Here is a 17,391-nt window from a genome sequence, read left to right on the forward strand (position 1 = left end):
TCAATTCATTTAAACATTTCAATTTAAACATTTATACACAAAATCTCTTAATAAGCAACTGCGTATGGGTATTTAAACATCTTATCTTTGAAAATCAATACTTTTGCATTTTGGGCATAGGTTTACAACATTTCAAACATGATTTCAAATTCATTTGATACCCCAGTCTTCATTGAACCAATCTACATTTACACAAAATGTGCCAGCCACGTGCACAGAGTTATTTTAACCAATTGTAGCAGGAAGGAGCGATGGCTAAATGGACACTATCAAATGTAACAAATGTTCGTTAAATTTTCAATTACATAAAACACAAACGTTATATAATTATTTCCCCCTTCAGTTTAGATGTAACAATGAAATGTACATTCACAAACTTTCCTCTTTCGATGATACATATATCATAGACCATTTGGTTCAAGTTAATTGAATAATTCACATTCCAAAAACCAAGTCCCGCTCCTTATAGTGTAACGTTCTCCTGGAGATAGTGGCGCGGTTCTGAACGACTGCAACTATATAAATACAAGATACAGTAAACTACGGTTATAACGAACACGCTTATAACGAACTAACTTTTTATTCCCGACAATATGCTGTAGTTATGCTGTATGTATGCTTATAACGAATTACGGTTATAACGAACTAAAATTAGTGGTCCCTTTGAGTTCGTTATAACCGTAGTTTACTGTATGTTAAAATTGAAGGTGTAAAGGCAGTGTGTTAACATCTTGTACAAGATGTTTGCTTTGATATATTCATTGGTTCTAAAAGAAGAGTTCTCCTGTAGTATTGAACATTAAAACATAATCATTAACATGGAAAAGCACAATATTTATTTATTTGAAAGCAACGTTTATATTCACAGTAAGTGGTATGAATGAAAACAATAATCAATATGACTTGCCAAATTATTGCCAAATAACACAATGCAACATTGTCCATGCTGATCTTCTTTTCACCATGAAGCGTTTAACAATACTACTGACAATAGTGCATTTATATGGCGCTTTTATGCGCATAATTATCCAGTCAGTGGATTAGAGTGCCCTCAACAATCATTGATTCTCAGGGGTGAATACAAGGCAAGCTGATTGTGAGGCGCTAGAAGGTTAACAACCATATCATCCTACCGGGTACCCACTCACTGCTGGGTGAACAGAGGCACATTGCGGCCAAAGTCACTTGCCCAAAGAGACAACACATGTGTCACACATGCTTCAGTGTGGGCAGTGGAAATTGCACAACCTTGAAAGCACGACACGTCAGTGGTGTTATGTGTATGCGCCTGGTACTAGATCTAAATCAATCCTTTATTTGTGATATATTTATCAAACTGTTCATAAAGCAAAATATAAGCACGTGTCATATCTACACGTGGGCAAGCGAGCTTCATTACTTATATAATGGCTTTGGTTCCCTTCACAAGAATTACAACCTTCTCAACATTATATTAGATAGTATGTCAATGACCAATGCTAAAGTATGATGTGATATACAACAGTCAAAACATATTAATTGCAACGGACTGAGCATACGTTGAATATTCACAGAGGTGCAAAGTAAACTTCGGTTTAAAGTAACCAGCTTTTATACAATTATTGCTAATCAAGCATAATCACATAAACAGACCACATGTCAAGAGATTTTAAGAGAGTGATATCGCTTTAACGTAAAAACAAAGTTGCAACTGAAGTATGATATTGATTTGCATTTCCGATGGGAAAGATATAGCATGGCATTGCTTCACCATTCCTGTAAACGACATAAACATCGTTGACCAGGAATAGAATTTTACCCTTTTTCAATTGCGAATGGAGCTTTAACCGATAAAATAAAAGTTCGAAGTTTGCTTAACAAATGAGTGCGAAAATGGGAAGTTGTTTCCAATTGATATATCTGGACTTTATAGGCCTGGCATGAACGTACAACATTTACGTTCACAATCAGCTACCGACGGAAAACTGATAACCATGACAACCAAGACACAAGTTCAGTAACAAAAATGATGCAATAAATCACAAAAGGATGCAAAACAAGACAGATGTGTACACTGGGATGAAGCTAAAAAACATCAATATTAAAACCATCGAATATATCATGTAATGTTACTGTGATGGTGTTTGAATCTTTCACAAGTGCAATATCTACACATACAGTATGTTAATGAAATATTGTATCATACAACTGTAATTCAATGACGCACACGTGAACATTGAATGCAAGGTGAATTGTACGATAGGTTTTAAAAGATTACAGAATCGCATGATTAAGTGAACAGAGGGGATGCAGCAGTGCCACCCAAAGTGCAAAATCAGCTAAAATGCGCATACAGTACAATGAAGACTATACGGGCGGATCACTGTAAATAAAGCGACAAAATCCTTTCCACATCCAATAGAAATATCTGCTAAAAGCAGAGTCGATTGTACGATTCCGGCTATCGCGACCATGTGTTTATGAATCACTATCAAATAGTGATAATGGCCCCGAGTAAGCTTCTTGTGATAATACACAGTACACAGATTTTCTCTTTGTTCTTGTGATGTAGGTTCTGTTATGGATTCTGTATTTCACAGGTTTGCATGTCCTTTGAAGAACTTTCTGGATCTAAACCGTTGTCTGATATGTCAGTCTCCATCTGGGACATTATCACATGCCTCATCGAGGCAATGTTTCATCTTGTGTTTTACCTTCTGGAGATGTTAACGTACGTTATTGTCATGCTATTCTTTGAAATCCTTTTGAAAGTGAACGGTTGTCAGACAATTAACAATAGAAATATCACTCTTGAGCTTCGACATATGCGTCTTCGAGAAGATGATGGATCTTCTGCCTCTCATTCTGGGCAGTTTTGTCGTCTACATCAGAAACTGCTTTGAAATCCAGAGAGAAAGGTTGAAACACAATCAGCTTCTGTCTATCCTTCATATAGTCCAACGCTGTTTTGCCAGTGCTGTCGGCAAAGCGACTATTTGCACCTTTAGCTCTCAACACACTGACAACCTTGACATCAGGTCTTGCTGAAAGGCATGCTAGATGCAATGCAGTTTGGCCTGGAAGAGCAACAGCCTTTCCTTTTCCAGTTGTGTTCTGCTCAACTGGTTTGTTAATGTTGGAGGGTGTTGCAATCTTGTCAATCAGCTTCCAAGACCCTTGTAGTGAGAGGTAGTGCAGACTGGTCATTCCATAATAATCCACTTTACCAACATCTGTGCATTTCACCAGGATGTCGAACAGATCCACGGGGATGTCTTGTTCCAGCTGCATGCACAACATGTGTAGGGCCGTTCTGCCGTCAGCATCAGTCATGATGGCATAATCCCTGTTTAAGGCAACGACATGCTGCTTTTCCTGCTTAAGGGTTGCTTCCTGTGAACAAATGGTCTCATATAGTTTCTTATAGCTAAATTGGATAGAATTGTCATTAAACCATCCCCCTGTTATCAAGGATGAGCGGGCCACTGTTAGTTGTTAATGCCCCCATATTCCTTGACGACGGGCTATTATCACGCCGGTGACGTCATAAGGTAGAGATAGGTGACGTCACGTTCAATAGTGACGTCATCTGGTCTGTTCTATGACGTTTCCATATTTGTAAAAGTGGGTAAGTGACATTCGTGTTGATTGCAGTAATTGATTCAAAACCGATATTGTTCTTTCTTTAAATTTGAAAACAAATTCCGCCCATTTAGCTATAATAACGGTAACGCGCTTTTCTAGGGCATTATCATTTGCAGAAGTCCTCGGTCCATTCAACTGCCCTCCTTCATCGGGCAGTTAATCGATGACCACGAGCTTCTGCAAATGATAATGCCCTGAAAAATTAGCGTTACCGTTATAATATAGCATGTAGAGCAGTACCTTGTTCTTTAATGTCAGTGTTCCTAAAAGTTTGTACGTAAGTATCAACAAGTCGCGCATTTCAGGAAAATAAGACCATGAAATACCTTGACATTTCTACCTGGGGAACACAAATGTCAATACACACTGACTGGTGCAGTTTAATATACACAATGCATGTACACAACTTTGGTTTAAATTGTTTATAAGCAAATTATTCAAGGGACATTTGAAGTAATCAATCTTCCACAATGATGAAATTTACCTTTAATACGTAATGCGTGTGTTCACTAATTATAGTGATCAATTGCTGTTCACAAAAGCAACGTACCTCAGAACTGTATCCACTGCTATTCTGATCTATGACAAGAGACCTTCTGTTTCTCCGATGCCGGGCTCTCTCAAGAAGAAGAAAGCCAATTTCCAACCGTTCTGCTAAAATCTGTCTGTTCATTACATCAAAGCTGGATGTGATAGAAGCGTTTTGTCTGTCAAAGTGGAACGTCTTAGCAGCCTGGCACAGGTAGTGGAGAGGCGTCCTTCCCTCTGCATCGGTCAGTAAGATATTAGCCTTGTGGTCAAGTAGGACTCTAACAACCTCTGGGTTTGCGTTTGCAGTAATGCACGCCAGATGCAATGGGGACTGACCTCTCCTTTCACCACTGTTAATCGTGATGTTCACATCTCTCATCTTTTCCACCACTCCCATTATGGCTCGGCTTGAGTCTCCTATGCAGAGATAATGTAAGGGCGTCATACCAGATACGTCAGTGATGCAAAGGTCAGGGCTATGTGACGTTACTACGTCAACTGCAATATCGCTGACATCACTTCTTGCACACAGCATGTGGAGTGCTGTCCGTCCATGCTCCTCCATTGCATCTATGTTCTCTACGTTGTCAGACAACAGCCTGAGCACAGCTGTATTCATTCCGTTGTCTTTTTCCATGACTTCACTAAATGTATGGTGACTTGCACACAGAGTGTGAAGGGGTGTCCTTTTGGTAATGTCTGTTTTGTTAACATCTGCACCATGCGCAAGGAGTGTTTCTATAATGTTGCTATTAACATCAACTCTCCTGCATGCGTAATGAAGCAGAGTTCTTCCAGTTCCACTGGGTAGATTAACATCTGCTCGAGGACAGGCCTTCATTATATCCTGCAACTGTGTCACTGTTCTTGCTATTTTGAAACAAATGTGAAGCGACGTGCTGCCTTGTGAGTCTTTGATATCTGGATTGGCTCCGGATGTGATGAACTTCGCGATGATCTCTATGCTAGGATCCTTTCTACTCATCACCAGATGCAGTGGAGTTTTGCCACGGGAGTCTTTCATGTTTATATCAGAACCAGCCTCAAGTAAAATATCAAGAACATCTTCATTGACATTTTTGTTTTCACACACAAAATGCAATGCAGACTTTCCTAGATTTTCACTACGAATGTTGACGTCAGCTTTGAAGTTCAGCAGCATCCCCATCCCAGTTTCATTCTGAGAATTTGACATCACGTGAAGGAGTGTGTCTCCCGTCTCTCCCACCGTGTCAACATCCATCTTCGGTTCCCAAAACAGAAATAATCACTTTGTTATCATATACAAATATATAAAAAAACACACTCACAGATAACATTCAACTCATTTAAGGAATAGTTAGGTTCAAATGCGTCCCTGTCTTCATATATTGGACATTTTGTTTGTGTAGAGTAAGGGTTTTTGGTATCTAAACTGTTCAATATTTCAAACTGGGAATCTCTTTTAGAGATGAATTACTGATTTATTCCTTCCTTGAATGACCCGCGTATTACGAAACAGCTCATGAAGTACATGTAGTTACATTTTGTGAGTGTGTGAGTGAGTTTTGGTTTAACTCCGCTTTTTACAGAATTCCAGTTATATCACGGCATGTCAGCTTAATGTGGGAGGAAAGCCCGAAGTGATGCAGGTCTCAGACGTTTACCACTTCGGTGAAACCCACGAGCATGGGTATGGTGCTGACAAACCTAGAAACATAATCGGGGCGAACCGGGATTCGAACCCACAATCATAGGTTTCTGGCATGCCCAAGGAACGCGACTCTGCAAATTCAGTTCAACATGTGATATAACTTAGCACTGCATGAAACCATGCTTACTCATCCACACAAAGATTAATCATCTTGTTTAGGCTTCTGAATGTCATTAACACATAACTACCACTGCCTCTGTTAGTATTAGTCAGTCGTCTCAAAATACCACACCTGTTTGGATTTGAAGAAAGCATCAAAAACTTCTTCACACAATATTTTGTCCTTGAAGATATCATACTGCATGAGTCGGAAGTTCTTCTTGTGCAACTGTTTAACAACACCTTTGCAAAATTCCTCCACTCTTTCCAGGGGTAGGTAGATATGATCAGCAGACCGACCAGCGCCACACTTCATGTGTTGAAGAACAACAGGATTAAAGAGGTTCCCGTTAAGGAAGGTACCATCTTGAGCACAGAGGGCAACAACGACTCTGCGCGACACAGCAGGTGTACTGAATCTCACGATGTCCTTGTCTCGCTTAAGGATAAATTGAGCAAGGAAACAAATAATGGATCGTTTCTTTGTGTTAACATGTAGCTCGTTCAGTTTCCCATCTCTACTGACAACCTCCTTCAAAACTGCTACCATCCGCTTTCTTCTCAGAGCAACATCAATGATATCATTGAGATACTCCATCGGGGTATCAAAGAACCTTTTAGGATCACATGATTTGTTCACAACCTTTATCTCTGTAAACATTCTGCAGTAGTGAAAGAAACCATCTCCTGTAAACTGAGCACAAATATGCTGCTGTGTGTCTTCATCCATTTCAATGCCCGAGTTTAACAACAATTGCTTCAGCTGTTTCCGCTTTTCCTTTTCTGTGTGGAATTCTTTGTTGGTAAGGTCAACAACTCTGCGTGGATCTGTTATTTCTCTGACTGTGTCATCAGCCTTGACAGCCTCATCAATCACATTTCGATTTCCAAGAAACAGTAAATGCATTGTGTTCTTACATTCGTTCAGGGCATTGTTCAGAACTCCTTGCCAGCGGGTTAAAGCAGTTTTGTCAAATTGCAATGCACCGAAAGCATTGACAATCATGATAGTATAATCCTGAACATAATCCTTCACCAGCCAGTATTCCTCTGGAACGTCTATGATGAACACATTATGTCCGCCCTGTGCAAGATCATTGAGAATGGTATACCCCACTGTTGACTTTCCAGTTGCATAGTTTCCAATCAAAGTGACCAGTGTTTCTCCATGCTGCAACTTCATCTTAGTGTCTTCTGCTGCCGACGTCATGACTGTACCCTGTACTCCTGATCTGATTTCTTCATATGTTTTATCTGTACATGACAAAGGAAACAAAGGAACGTTTGTTTTATTATCAGGCTGAAAAACACATCGATTGTTATGTAGAAAAATAATGTCCTTTGACATAACATTCATATACTAGTATATGTTTTTAATGTGAATTTCAATTATATTTTATCACGATCTTTTCGGTCTTGATGTTTTTGTTTGTTTGTTTGTTTAACACCGCACTCAGCAATATTCCAGCTTTATGACGGTGGTCTGTAAATAATCAAGTCTGGCCCAGACAATCCAGTGATTTATGTCATGACCATCGATCCACGCAATTGGGATCGATGACATGCATCAACCAAACCAGCGAGCCCGACCACCCGATCCCGTTAGTCGTGTGCAGTATACGTGTAAGGTTCTTACCTTTCAGCTCACGGAACATTTGTTCACGCTCAGAAACTGCAAGAGATAACAGACTGACTTAACATATACTTTTCTCCAGCGTAACAGTTCATATTTAGTAGTTATCACATATACAATAAACAGTAGCCATTTGTCATTTTGAATGACTGTTCTAGAATAGCTCGTGAAGAATGGCTTGAAATAAATTAAAACATAAAGCCAAACAAAGATGTGAGGGCCTTTCATCCGACCAATAAGAGCCTTACAAGATCAGGAACGTGACAATCGGAAGTTTTGTTCTTTAATTATGCTACCTCGAAAAGGTTAACACGGCGTATTATGACCGACAGTTGTGGGCTTCAGGGCTGATTCTGTCAAATCGTCGTCGACCTCTCGCTTCAGTAGGATAAACATTTGAACGGCAGAGCCTTTGCACAGCCCACGGGAAGTGATGCCATACAACCTCAGTCATCTGCTAGACATTCCAGAATGTTCTTTTGTAATTTTTTCAAATTTAAATTAAGAACTTTGTTCAAGAATATTCATAGCATAGTCTGGAATGGATGTCAGCAGTTTGAAACTAGAGCTGCGTAAGAAAGCTGCTATCTGATTGGTTAATGTCGAGTTCTTTGTTAGTGATTTCATTGGTCGGTCAATATTCGCGAAAGGTCTTTCTGACGTGACCTGTAATCGGATGTCCTCAGATCTTTGTTTAGCGGTCGTGAGAACTAAGATCTGATTATAATGAGATTATAATGGTATTTAGAACAGAAGGAACATCGATAACATACAAAATACTTACGTTGATCCTTGATGCACCAGAATGCACCTCTGTTATGCAGGCCAGCCAGTTCACTGCATGGTCTGTTCGTCACGATGTTGACTTCCTCCACTGCTTGCCCATCACCGATTTTCTCCTGCAGTTCTGGTAGTGTCAGTAAGCTGCTGCAAAGCCTTCTTTTTCTGTTTTTGCAACATGCATAGCAAAATGACAACACAATCAAAGACAAAGTTTATATGAAGTGTCTGTGTTCATTATCATTAGTATATGCTACAAAATGTACAACATACGCTTAGCGATAAACAGGATGCAAAATTACCCATTTGAAGAATAGTTATGTTACCCATACATGTAACAATTCCTAGCAGTTATATAACAGCCCCTACCTGAGTGTGTGTATGTATTTGTCAGCCCAAATCAATCCCAGGGTAGGACTTAGCCGGTCAAGCCTGTATGCCACTTCCATTAACAAAACGCTACCTCCAGTACCAGACTGTGCCACGATTGTCACACTGGGTGTGTTAAAGTGTTCAGTGATTATCCTGAACTGTTCCACTGTGAGAAACCATGTAGACCCTTCTTCAATGACATTTGTAGCAGAAAGCGAGGCCAAGAATGCATAAACGATGTCTTTTGTTTTTCTCCTTGGCATGACCAATGACCTTGAAATGCTAGATTCAGATTTATCCTTAACAATTGTCTCCAATCTCTTGTGAAATAGTTCTTCTGTTGACAAGTCATCCAGTGTCACTAAGCCATACACTGCACTAACATGATGGCTCGTGAATGACAAAATTGTCTGAATCAGCTGCCTCACGGTGAATAGGTTGTACTCGTATGCTGCCTGGTCCTGATCTTCATCTGTGACTGTTAGAACGGATGGAGGGAGATTTTGGATGATCAGTAAGATATTAGTTATTACGTGCTTCGAGCGATTTGGTGCTTTGGACTTTGAAAATGGGGTAAGGTCAAGACCGTGGTACACAAGTCCAGACTTGGCATGCCTCTCTGTCCATTGTTTTAGAGTTATATGTTGTTGTTCTGGCAGAGGTGTATTTGACGGAGGGTATACTGCGACTTCACCTAAACAATTAAAATGTTTATCAAAACAAGCTGCATATATATTATTCAAAATTGAGCATGGATATCGATTAGTTTGTTTTTGTGATAGATACAAATATAATTTGTCTTTAAGGTTCTGACGTTATTAATAACACAATTGATTATAACCCAAGTTTCACAACGACCTTCAATTCGTTATACAGTCATATACTTTGACACTGTTTGTATTTTATCAGTGATCGAAATGAACTCTTCATCCTTACTGACAAACTGGATGCTGAAAGCTATGTTCAAATTGAACTCCTGGAAGAGAATGATATGTTTGCAATATCCTGGAGCTCAGTTCAAATACAATCTGGAATAATGAAACTGCGTTCTTTGGAACGCATATCATTAAGGATCTGTGAATATATCATAAATTTGAAAAATGTTTCAGAATATCTCTTCTTTACATCTGTTGTATCGAAATGTCTTTCCATTGTTATCCAGATATATTTATGTACATACTACCTACAACAAATATAGGAACTAGTGATTTGATTTGTAGCTATCATTGAGGTGTACCTGTACTATCCCGAGCTGCTGCATCAGAACACAACATCCATTTACGATGAAATTTCACATTATGCATGAACAGCACGTGCACACACAAGCCAAGCTGCGTGTGCCTGTAGTGGAACTCACAATCGTTAATGCAACTGAGCTAAGCTTGAACAATGCCCCTGAAGTGACGAAGTGTGGGTACGATGGCGTCTGTGTGAGGAGGGAGTGTCTCAACGAACAGACGAAGTGACGAAGTGTGGGTACGATGGCGTCTGTGTGAGGAGGGAGTGTCTCAACGAACAGACGAAGTGACGAAGTGTGGGTACGATGGCGTCTGTATGAGGAGGGAGTGGGGCGTCAATCGCCTAAGTCGACAGAATTTTGGGAAAATCAAAAAGTGAAGTTTCTTGACTGTGGGACAAACGAGAGGGGTTGCAATGGGACTTTTGGACTGGGAGGCCTAAATAAACGACACCTAAACAATATCGTCTCATTACCTAAAAGATTCAAATCTGCTCCTGTTATCAGTAGAGAATTCCATTGAATAACGGGAAGGAGAATTTCAACCAGCTCCATGTATCCAGCCAGAAAACAACGGTGACCCTCACACCTTACAATAAGTGTAAACGACTGGGCAGACTAGGCAACACCAGGGACGGTTGGCGCCATTGGCATTAGACCATTTGTACAGACACTTTTGCTTCCGATTTACAGATGGCAGAAAGTAGTGCTGACGACGTAGCGGCTAGCGGTATGCAAGGGCAACAATTCGTGACCATGATGGGTGTGGGGGCGGTGGTGTCATGCTGTGGGGCGGCATGACACATGACAGGCGAACTGAAATGGTTAGTGTGAACATTCGACTGGCGAGTGATATGTTGACACTTTGTGGCCTGTCGCTGTTCCATTGTAATTGTAGAATTATCGGCATAAATGTTGGACTGCAAGATGAAAATGCCAGACCACATTGAGCCCAAGTCGACACAGGAAGGCATAAGTCCACTGACATGTTTATGTAAATACTAGCACCATGCACTATCAGAGATGTAAATTTAATTTTCTGATGTAAATGTTGAAGAAGATAAGGACATCTATTTATTCACATCTATAATGTTTGATAGGATAGATTGAAACAATACCTTTTTGAAAGACATGCTGTACGATCTTATTCAAGCAATCGTCTGTCTGTTTGAAGTCGGGTGGATCCTGGTCAAAGCTCACAAATTCCACACCTCTTGCTGTAGATTTGTCAATTTTATCTGAACATAAAGTCATAAACATGTACGACTGACATTATAAAACTTGATTCCGTCCCAAACTAGCAATGGGAACAAGCTTGAAAAAAAAGGAATTGCTTTGTTCTTACAATAATGTTGTTATTGCTTTTAACGTGTTTGTGAGAAAACTGATTACCTTTCAAATATATGACACGGGGTTTGTTCCAATCGGAAGTCTCCATCTTTTAGCAACGCTGTAACACAAACAAGCTCTTATGACGCCATTTAACTGTAAAGTGCTGGACATCCTATCAAATGTACATTCATACGCATACCATATCAACTGAAAGTAACATAATAATATTCGGAAAATGTTCTAAATGTGTATCATTGATAAACGTATGTTGATGCCTTCGAGAAAATTATCTTTAAGATGTATAACTGTTTTAAAACAGGGCGTGAAACAGTCGGCCAAGCAGCCTAAAGAGCCGCAGAGGGATTCACTAATCAAGGTTTTGTTCACAAAAACAGCACATCATCAATACTTATGGCTTTTTATCAACATGGTAAACGTCTATCCCCTACCTCAGTTTGGGATTTTCACCAACATTACATTTACCCCAATGTATTTGAAACAATTTTCAAATCGACAATAAGCCCAACTCCCTCCCTCACTCATTTTCCTTAGGTAATATTTGAGCCTACATGCTATTTCAGTGCAGAGGTGCATATAGTACAAGTGACAAGTGACAAGGACAAGTGACAAGGACAAGTGACAAGTGACAAGTGACAAGGACAAGTGACAAGGACAAGTGACAAGGACAAGTGACAAGTGACAAGGACAAGTGACAAGGACAAGTGACAAGTGACAAGGACAAGTGACAAGTGACAAGTGACAAGGACAAGTGACAAGTGACAAGGACAAGTGACAAGGACAAGTGACAAGGACAAGTGACAAGGACAAGTGACAAGGACAAGTTATGAAATGTGAATAAAAAATATCCTACCTCCTACAGATGTTGTGGTTGATTATTGTTATTCTTGGAGATTATATGTGCATGGTCGTATCTTGCTCTGTAAAAACCTTTGACACCACTCTTTAAATGTCAGGCGAACAGCATCACCGGTTTCGTCCACCTTGTAAGACTCCGGGCCTTCCTTCTCATAAAACACAATACCTTGGACAACCTGTGACACTATTAGTTCTAAGACGACCAGCTTCTGTTCTGAGTTCACACTATGAAACACAACTTTTAATATATCTGGATCAGCGACTTTTGTAGGCGTTTCGTCCTCAATGTGCTTAAGGTCATATACACTGATCTCAGATTTAACCTTTTCAAGTAGCTTCCTTTCAAATTCCCTGCGCTTGAATTCGTTTATTTCGAACCCATCGGCAACATACTCTTTTGACTTGTAGCCTGTGTAGGTCTTCTGTCTCTCACTGACTCCGAGGTAAAAGGAACCACCACCTTGCACTTTTGAGAAAGCAGATATGTATTGCCGAAGTTTCAAATCATAGAAAATATAATTCACAAATTCATCAATGTCTTTCAACAGATCTTTATCCTTGTGTTTTGTGAACAGAAAAGACTTCGATTGAACAGATCTGCTTTCAGCAAAACGTCCTGTGTCTGAAACGATGTCCCCTGTTACCTCTTTCTTAAAAATATGTTCTTCTTTCCTGCAATCTTCTTCTCTTTGTTGAGTCTTTAGAAAATGTTCTAATGCAAGCGCTGAAGGGTCTTCAATAAAATTGTCACAAGTCACTTTTGTTTTGAAATCCACTGTTACAATTTTATGTGAGGGTTTTACAATTACTGATACAAATCCAGCAGTTTTGAAATCTGTAAGTTTTAACCAGGTCTTTTTGTATGTGTCTACAAAGAGACTGCCATCTTCTATCAAATCGCTGAGTTTGTTATCAACCAGCTCATGAAAGTAATCCAGAAAGTTGTCATGTGAATCAAATCCGTTCAGGTGAATAATCACTGCCCCACCTTTACTATTCCTCAGAGCTGACACGCATTTCCCCAACTCCACCAAGAAGGCATTCCTCTGCTGTTTTCGTTTCCTGATAGAACCTTTATCAGTTCCTGTTTCAAAACATACCAGTTCGACAGGTATGTCAAGGAATAGGAAATGTGACTGTGGTATGTCGATCTTGTGCTTTAGTGATCGCACTCTTTGGCACTGCTTACAACCTGTGACAAAATAAAAGAAGGGTCGTAGAAATAAGCATTTCATTAATTTACAAAGTTCAAAGCGTTGAATATGTCCAATGATGATGCTATGATATGTCAAAATAGTACTATAAGGGATAGCTCCTTTAGAAGTTACAAGACTTGAGTGCCTATTTCAGATCGATTGATTATATACAGTTTGGATTTAGATAAATTCTAATTTAATATGGTTGTCCAATTGCGTGGATCGATGCTCATGATATCAATCACACGATTGTCTCGTCCAGACTCCATTATTTACAGACCGCCGACATATAGCTGGAATATTACTGAGAGCGGCGTTAAAGAACAAACCAACCAACCAACAATAATATGGTTGACATCTCTGTTATGTACAGTGAAGTTCGTGTATGACTACAGCAAGTTGACCAATTGTTCTCGTATGCCTAAACGGTATGTCAGGTATAATATATGTAACATTCTATCCATGTCGGAATGAAAGCCAATATACATGTATAGAGCATATTTCATGTGTCCAGTGAAATATCATGTTGTTCTCATCGAGTGACGGGGGGAAAGGAGATATTTTCACGAGGTGAAAGAAACATGATATTTCACGGGACACATGGAATACCCTGTTTGTTATCATACTTTTTCTGTAGATATCTACCGGAAAATGAAATTATTTCCTTACAAATGTAAAACCTTGACACGTGAATTCTCCCTACCTTGTATTTGTGACTTCAAAAGTAGTTAAATCTTAGCCAATATAAACAAAAGTATAAAAAAATATTTAGGGTCACGAAAATTCTTTATCAAACTATAGATATGATTATATACAAAAACAACTTTAACAAAAAAAATATCCCTGAAAACTAGGAGACGGCTGTTGGAAGCGAACGAATACACACATGGTCAACTCAATAAATGACCATCTGTCATTATTTTACCATGTCCATATCGAACTAACATAACAAGGACGTTAAAAGTTTGTGTTTGGGCTAGACGCTTAACACACATACAATTTCACGGAAGGTCACTCTTGTATGACAACAGTTCCGTCAAAGGGTCATGTTCAATGCAGTCAAATATCAAGTCTTATGTTCAATGCAGTCAAATATCAAGTGTTATGTTCACTGCAGTCAAATACCAAGTGTTATGTTCACTGCAGTCAAATACCAAGTGTTATGTTCAATGCAGTCAAATACCAAGTGTTATGTTCACTGTAGTCAAATATCAAGTGTTGTGTTCAATGCAGTCAAATACCAAGTGTTATGTTCATTGCAGTCAAATATCAAGTGTTATGTTCACTGTAGTCAAATATCAAGTGTTTTGTTCAATGCAGTCAAATATCAAGTGTTATGTTCACTGTAGTCAAATATCAAGTGTTATGTTCGATGCAGTCAAATATCAAGTGTTATGTTCACTGCAGTCAAATATCAAGTGTTATGTTCACTGCAGTCAAATATCAAGTGTTATGTTCACTGCAGTCCCAATATCAAGTGTTAAGTTCACTGCAGTCCCAATATCAAGTGTTATGTTCACTGCAGTCACATATCTAGTCTTATGTTCACGGCAGTCAAATATCAAGTGTTATGTTCACTGCAATCAAATATCAAGTGTTAGGAGAGGTAACTCTTGTATGACAATCGTTCCGTTAAAGTGTTTTGTTCACTGTAGTCAAATATCAAGTGTTATGTTCACTGCAGTCAAATATCAAGTGTTATGTTCACTGCAGTCAAATACCAAGTGTTATGTTCACTGTAGTCAAATATCAAGTGTTTTGTTCAATGCAGTCAAATATCAAGTGTTATGTTCACTGCAGTCAAATATCAAGTGTTATGTTCACGGCAGTCAAATATCAAGTGTTATGTTCACTGCAGTCCCAATATCAAGTGTTAAGTTCACTGCAGTCCCAATATCAAGTGTTATGTTCACTGCAGTCACATATCTAGTCTTATGTTCACGGCAGTCAAATATCAAGTGTTATGTTCACTGCAATCAAATATCAAGTGTTAGGAAAGGTAACTCTTGTATGACAATCGTTCCGTCAAAGTGTTATGTTCACTGCCGTCAAATACCTAGTGTTATGTTCACTGCAGTCAAATACCTAGTGTTATGTTCACTGCAGTGAAATATCTAGTGTTATGTTTACTGTAGCCAAATATCTAGTCTTATGTTCACTGCAGTGAAATATCTAGTGTTATGTTTACTGTAGCCAAATATCTAGTCTTATGTTCACTGCAGTCAAATATCAAGTGTTATGTTCACTGCAGTGAAATATCTAGTGTTATGTTTACTGCAGTCAAATATCTAGTCTTATGTTCACTGCAGTCAAATATCTAGTGTTATGTTCACTGCAGTCAAATATCAAGCGTTATGTTCAATGCAGTCAAATATCAAGTGTTAGGAGAGGTAACTCTTGTATGTCAATAGTTCTGTCAAAGTGTTGTGTTCACTGCAGTCAAATATCAAGTGTTATGTTCACTGCAGTCAAATATCAAGTGTTCTGTTCATTGCAGTCAAATATCACTTTTTCCAACTTTCAACTGAAATATATGATAGTACAGAATTGGTAACTGGGGAGGGAACCACACCTTCTACTCGTTGACAGAAATATGAGTCCATGTCCGAGTCTCCTGGGAGGCCTTGTTTCCATCTTGTACTGAAACAGATACAGGTTCAGGTGATACTTCATGATATATACTTTAAACAAAACCAATTCTTTTCTCAACAAATTGCACCGCCTCTGTGGTCTTGTAGTAGAGTGTTCACCCGGAAAGCGGAATGTCCGGGATTCGATCCCAGGCCGCGTCATACCAAAAGACGTTAAAAGATGGTACTTGTAATTTCCCTGCCTGGCGCTCGGCATTAGCTACAACAAGGACTGGTCGGCTCGGAGTCAGTATACTGTGTCTGAGTGGGGTATTCACGTTAAACTGCGGCATGGTATCTCAGTGAGCTAGCACTATAAATCGGCATCAGTCCGGACTAGTACAAGCATCCACACACATACATAAGTGCACTCATCTCTTGGACGCGACGTTAAACCCCAGTTTACCTCACTTCACCTGAACAAATTGAATTGTCCTCAGTTTATCCTAAAGTAAACAACGGTTATAACGAACTCAAAGGGACCACTAACTTTAGTTTGTTAAAACCGTAGTTCGTTATAAGCATATATACAGCATAACTATAGCAAATAGTCGGGACCAAAAAGTCCGTTCGTTATATCCGTCAGTTCGTTTTAAGCGTGTTCGTTATAAACGTACTTTACTGTACTTGTATAATACATTCCATCGTAATGTATGGAGCGTGTAGTCAGGGTCCTTATTCCACAAAGCGACACGTTTGTTTATTGCTTAATGCCAAACGCATCAGTATACCAGCTGATATATGACAGCAGTATGTTAATAACTACTGAGTTTAAACCAGGCAAACCAGAGACCATAACATAGACAGACATACGAGTTAAGATCATGTTATTGAACGCGGCCCTGATCGTTACGGCTGTTGCAGTTATGTCAGAGTAGGAGTGCTTCCACGGGTATCGACTTCAGGAACAAGATCCTTGAAGGGAACGACACTAGCTTACCTCTATCCGATTCCCGTTGCCTTATCCATGGTGAACTGAAGCACATTTGGTATCCAAAGTCACATCCGTTTTGCTGTGGTAAGTCAGGTTATCAACATTGCAATGACGCGTTCACCCAACTGTGAGAATCCAGGTGTGTTTGACCTAGATAAACCTGTTTACACAACAGGATCATGTGATTATTTCTATACCCAATAGGGTACACAACACTCTACACCAACAAGGTCAGCGTGACATTGATAACAAACACTGCACATAGTCATACACTATATGCAGCTGTTTACTGAAATCATTTACAGTTCACAACAATTTGTTCAGCTGTCAACATTTATGGAGGAGTTTCCAAAACGTTTGTGCAAATCTCGGAATGTTTAAACACTCGGTGGTAAACTGATATCCTTATATGTAATAGGTAGCTCGAATAATTTATTATTAGATTCTAATTGAC

The 17,391-nt window shown here is 39.3% G+C and overlaps 1 protein-coding gene across 1 annotated transcript; it reads right to left on the minus strand.

Annotated features, from left to right (window-relative positions):
* Positions 1 to 813: 813 nt before the first annotated feature.
* On the minus strand, positions 814 to 17,075 carry LOC139458143 (uncharacterized). The gene is made up of 11 exons (XM_071239457.1): positions 16,944 to 17,075; positions 15,946 to 16,013; positions 12,173 to 13,369; positions 11,362 to 11,419; positions 11,088 to 11,207; positions 8,730 to 9,426; positions 8,365 to 8,525; positions 7,584 to 7,619; positions 6,081 to 7,201; positions 4,175 to 5,398; positions 814 to 3,372 (listed from the first exon to the last, which is right to left on the minus strand). The coding sequence occupies exons 4-11, from the start codon at positions 11,405 to 11,407 to the stop codon at positions 2,785 to 2,787; spliced, it is 3,993 nt and encodes a 1,330-aa protein (XP_071095558.1). The 5' UTR covers positions 11,408 to 11,419; positions 12,173 to 13,369; positions 15,946 to 16,013; positions 16,944 to 17,075; the 3' UTR covers positions 814 to 2,784.
* Between the last annotated feature and the right edge of the window lie 316 nt (positions 17,076 to 17,391).

This window comes from Haliotis cracherodii, unplaced genomic scaffold (assembly GCF_022045235.1).
Source record: "Haliotis cracherodii isolate W230 unplaced genomic scaffold, xgHalCrac1.p SCAF_12, whole genome shotgun sequence".
NCBI lineage: Eukaryota > Metazoa > Mollusca > Gastropoda > Lepetellida > Haliotidae > Haliotis > Haliotis cracherodii.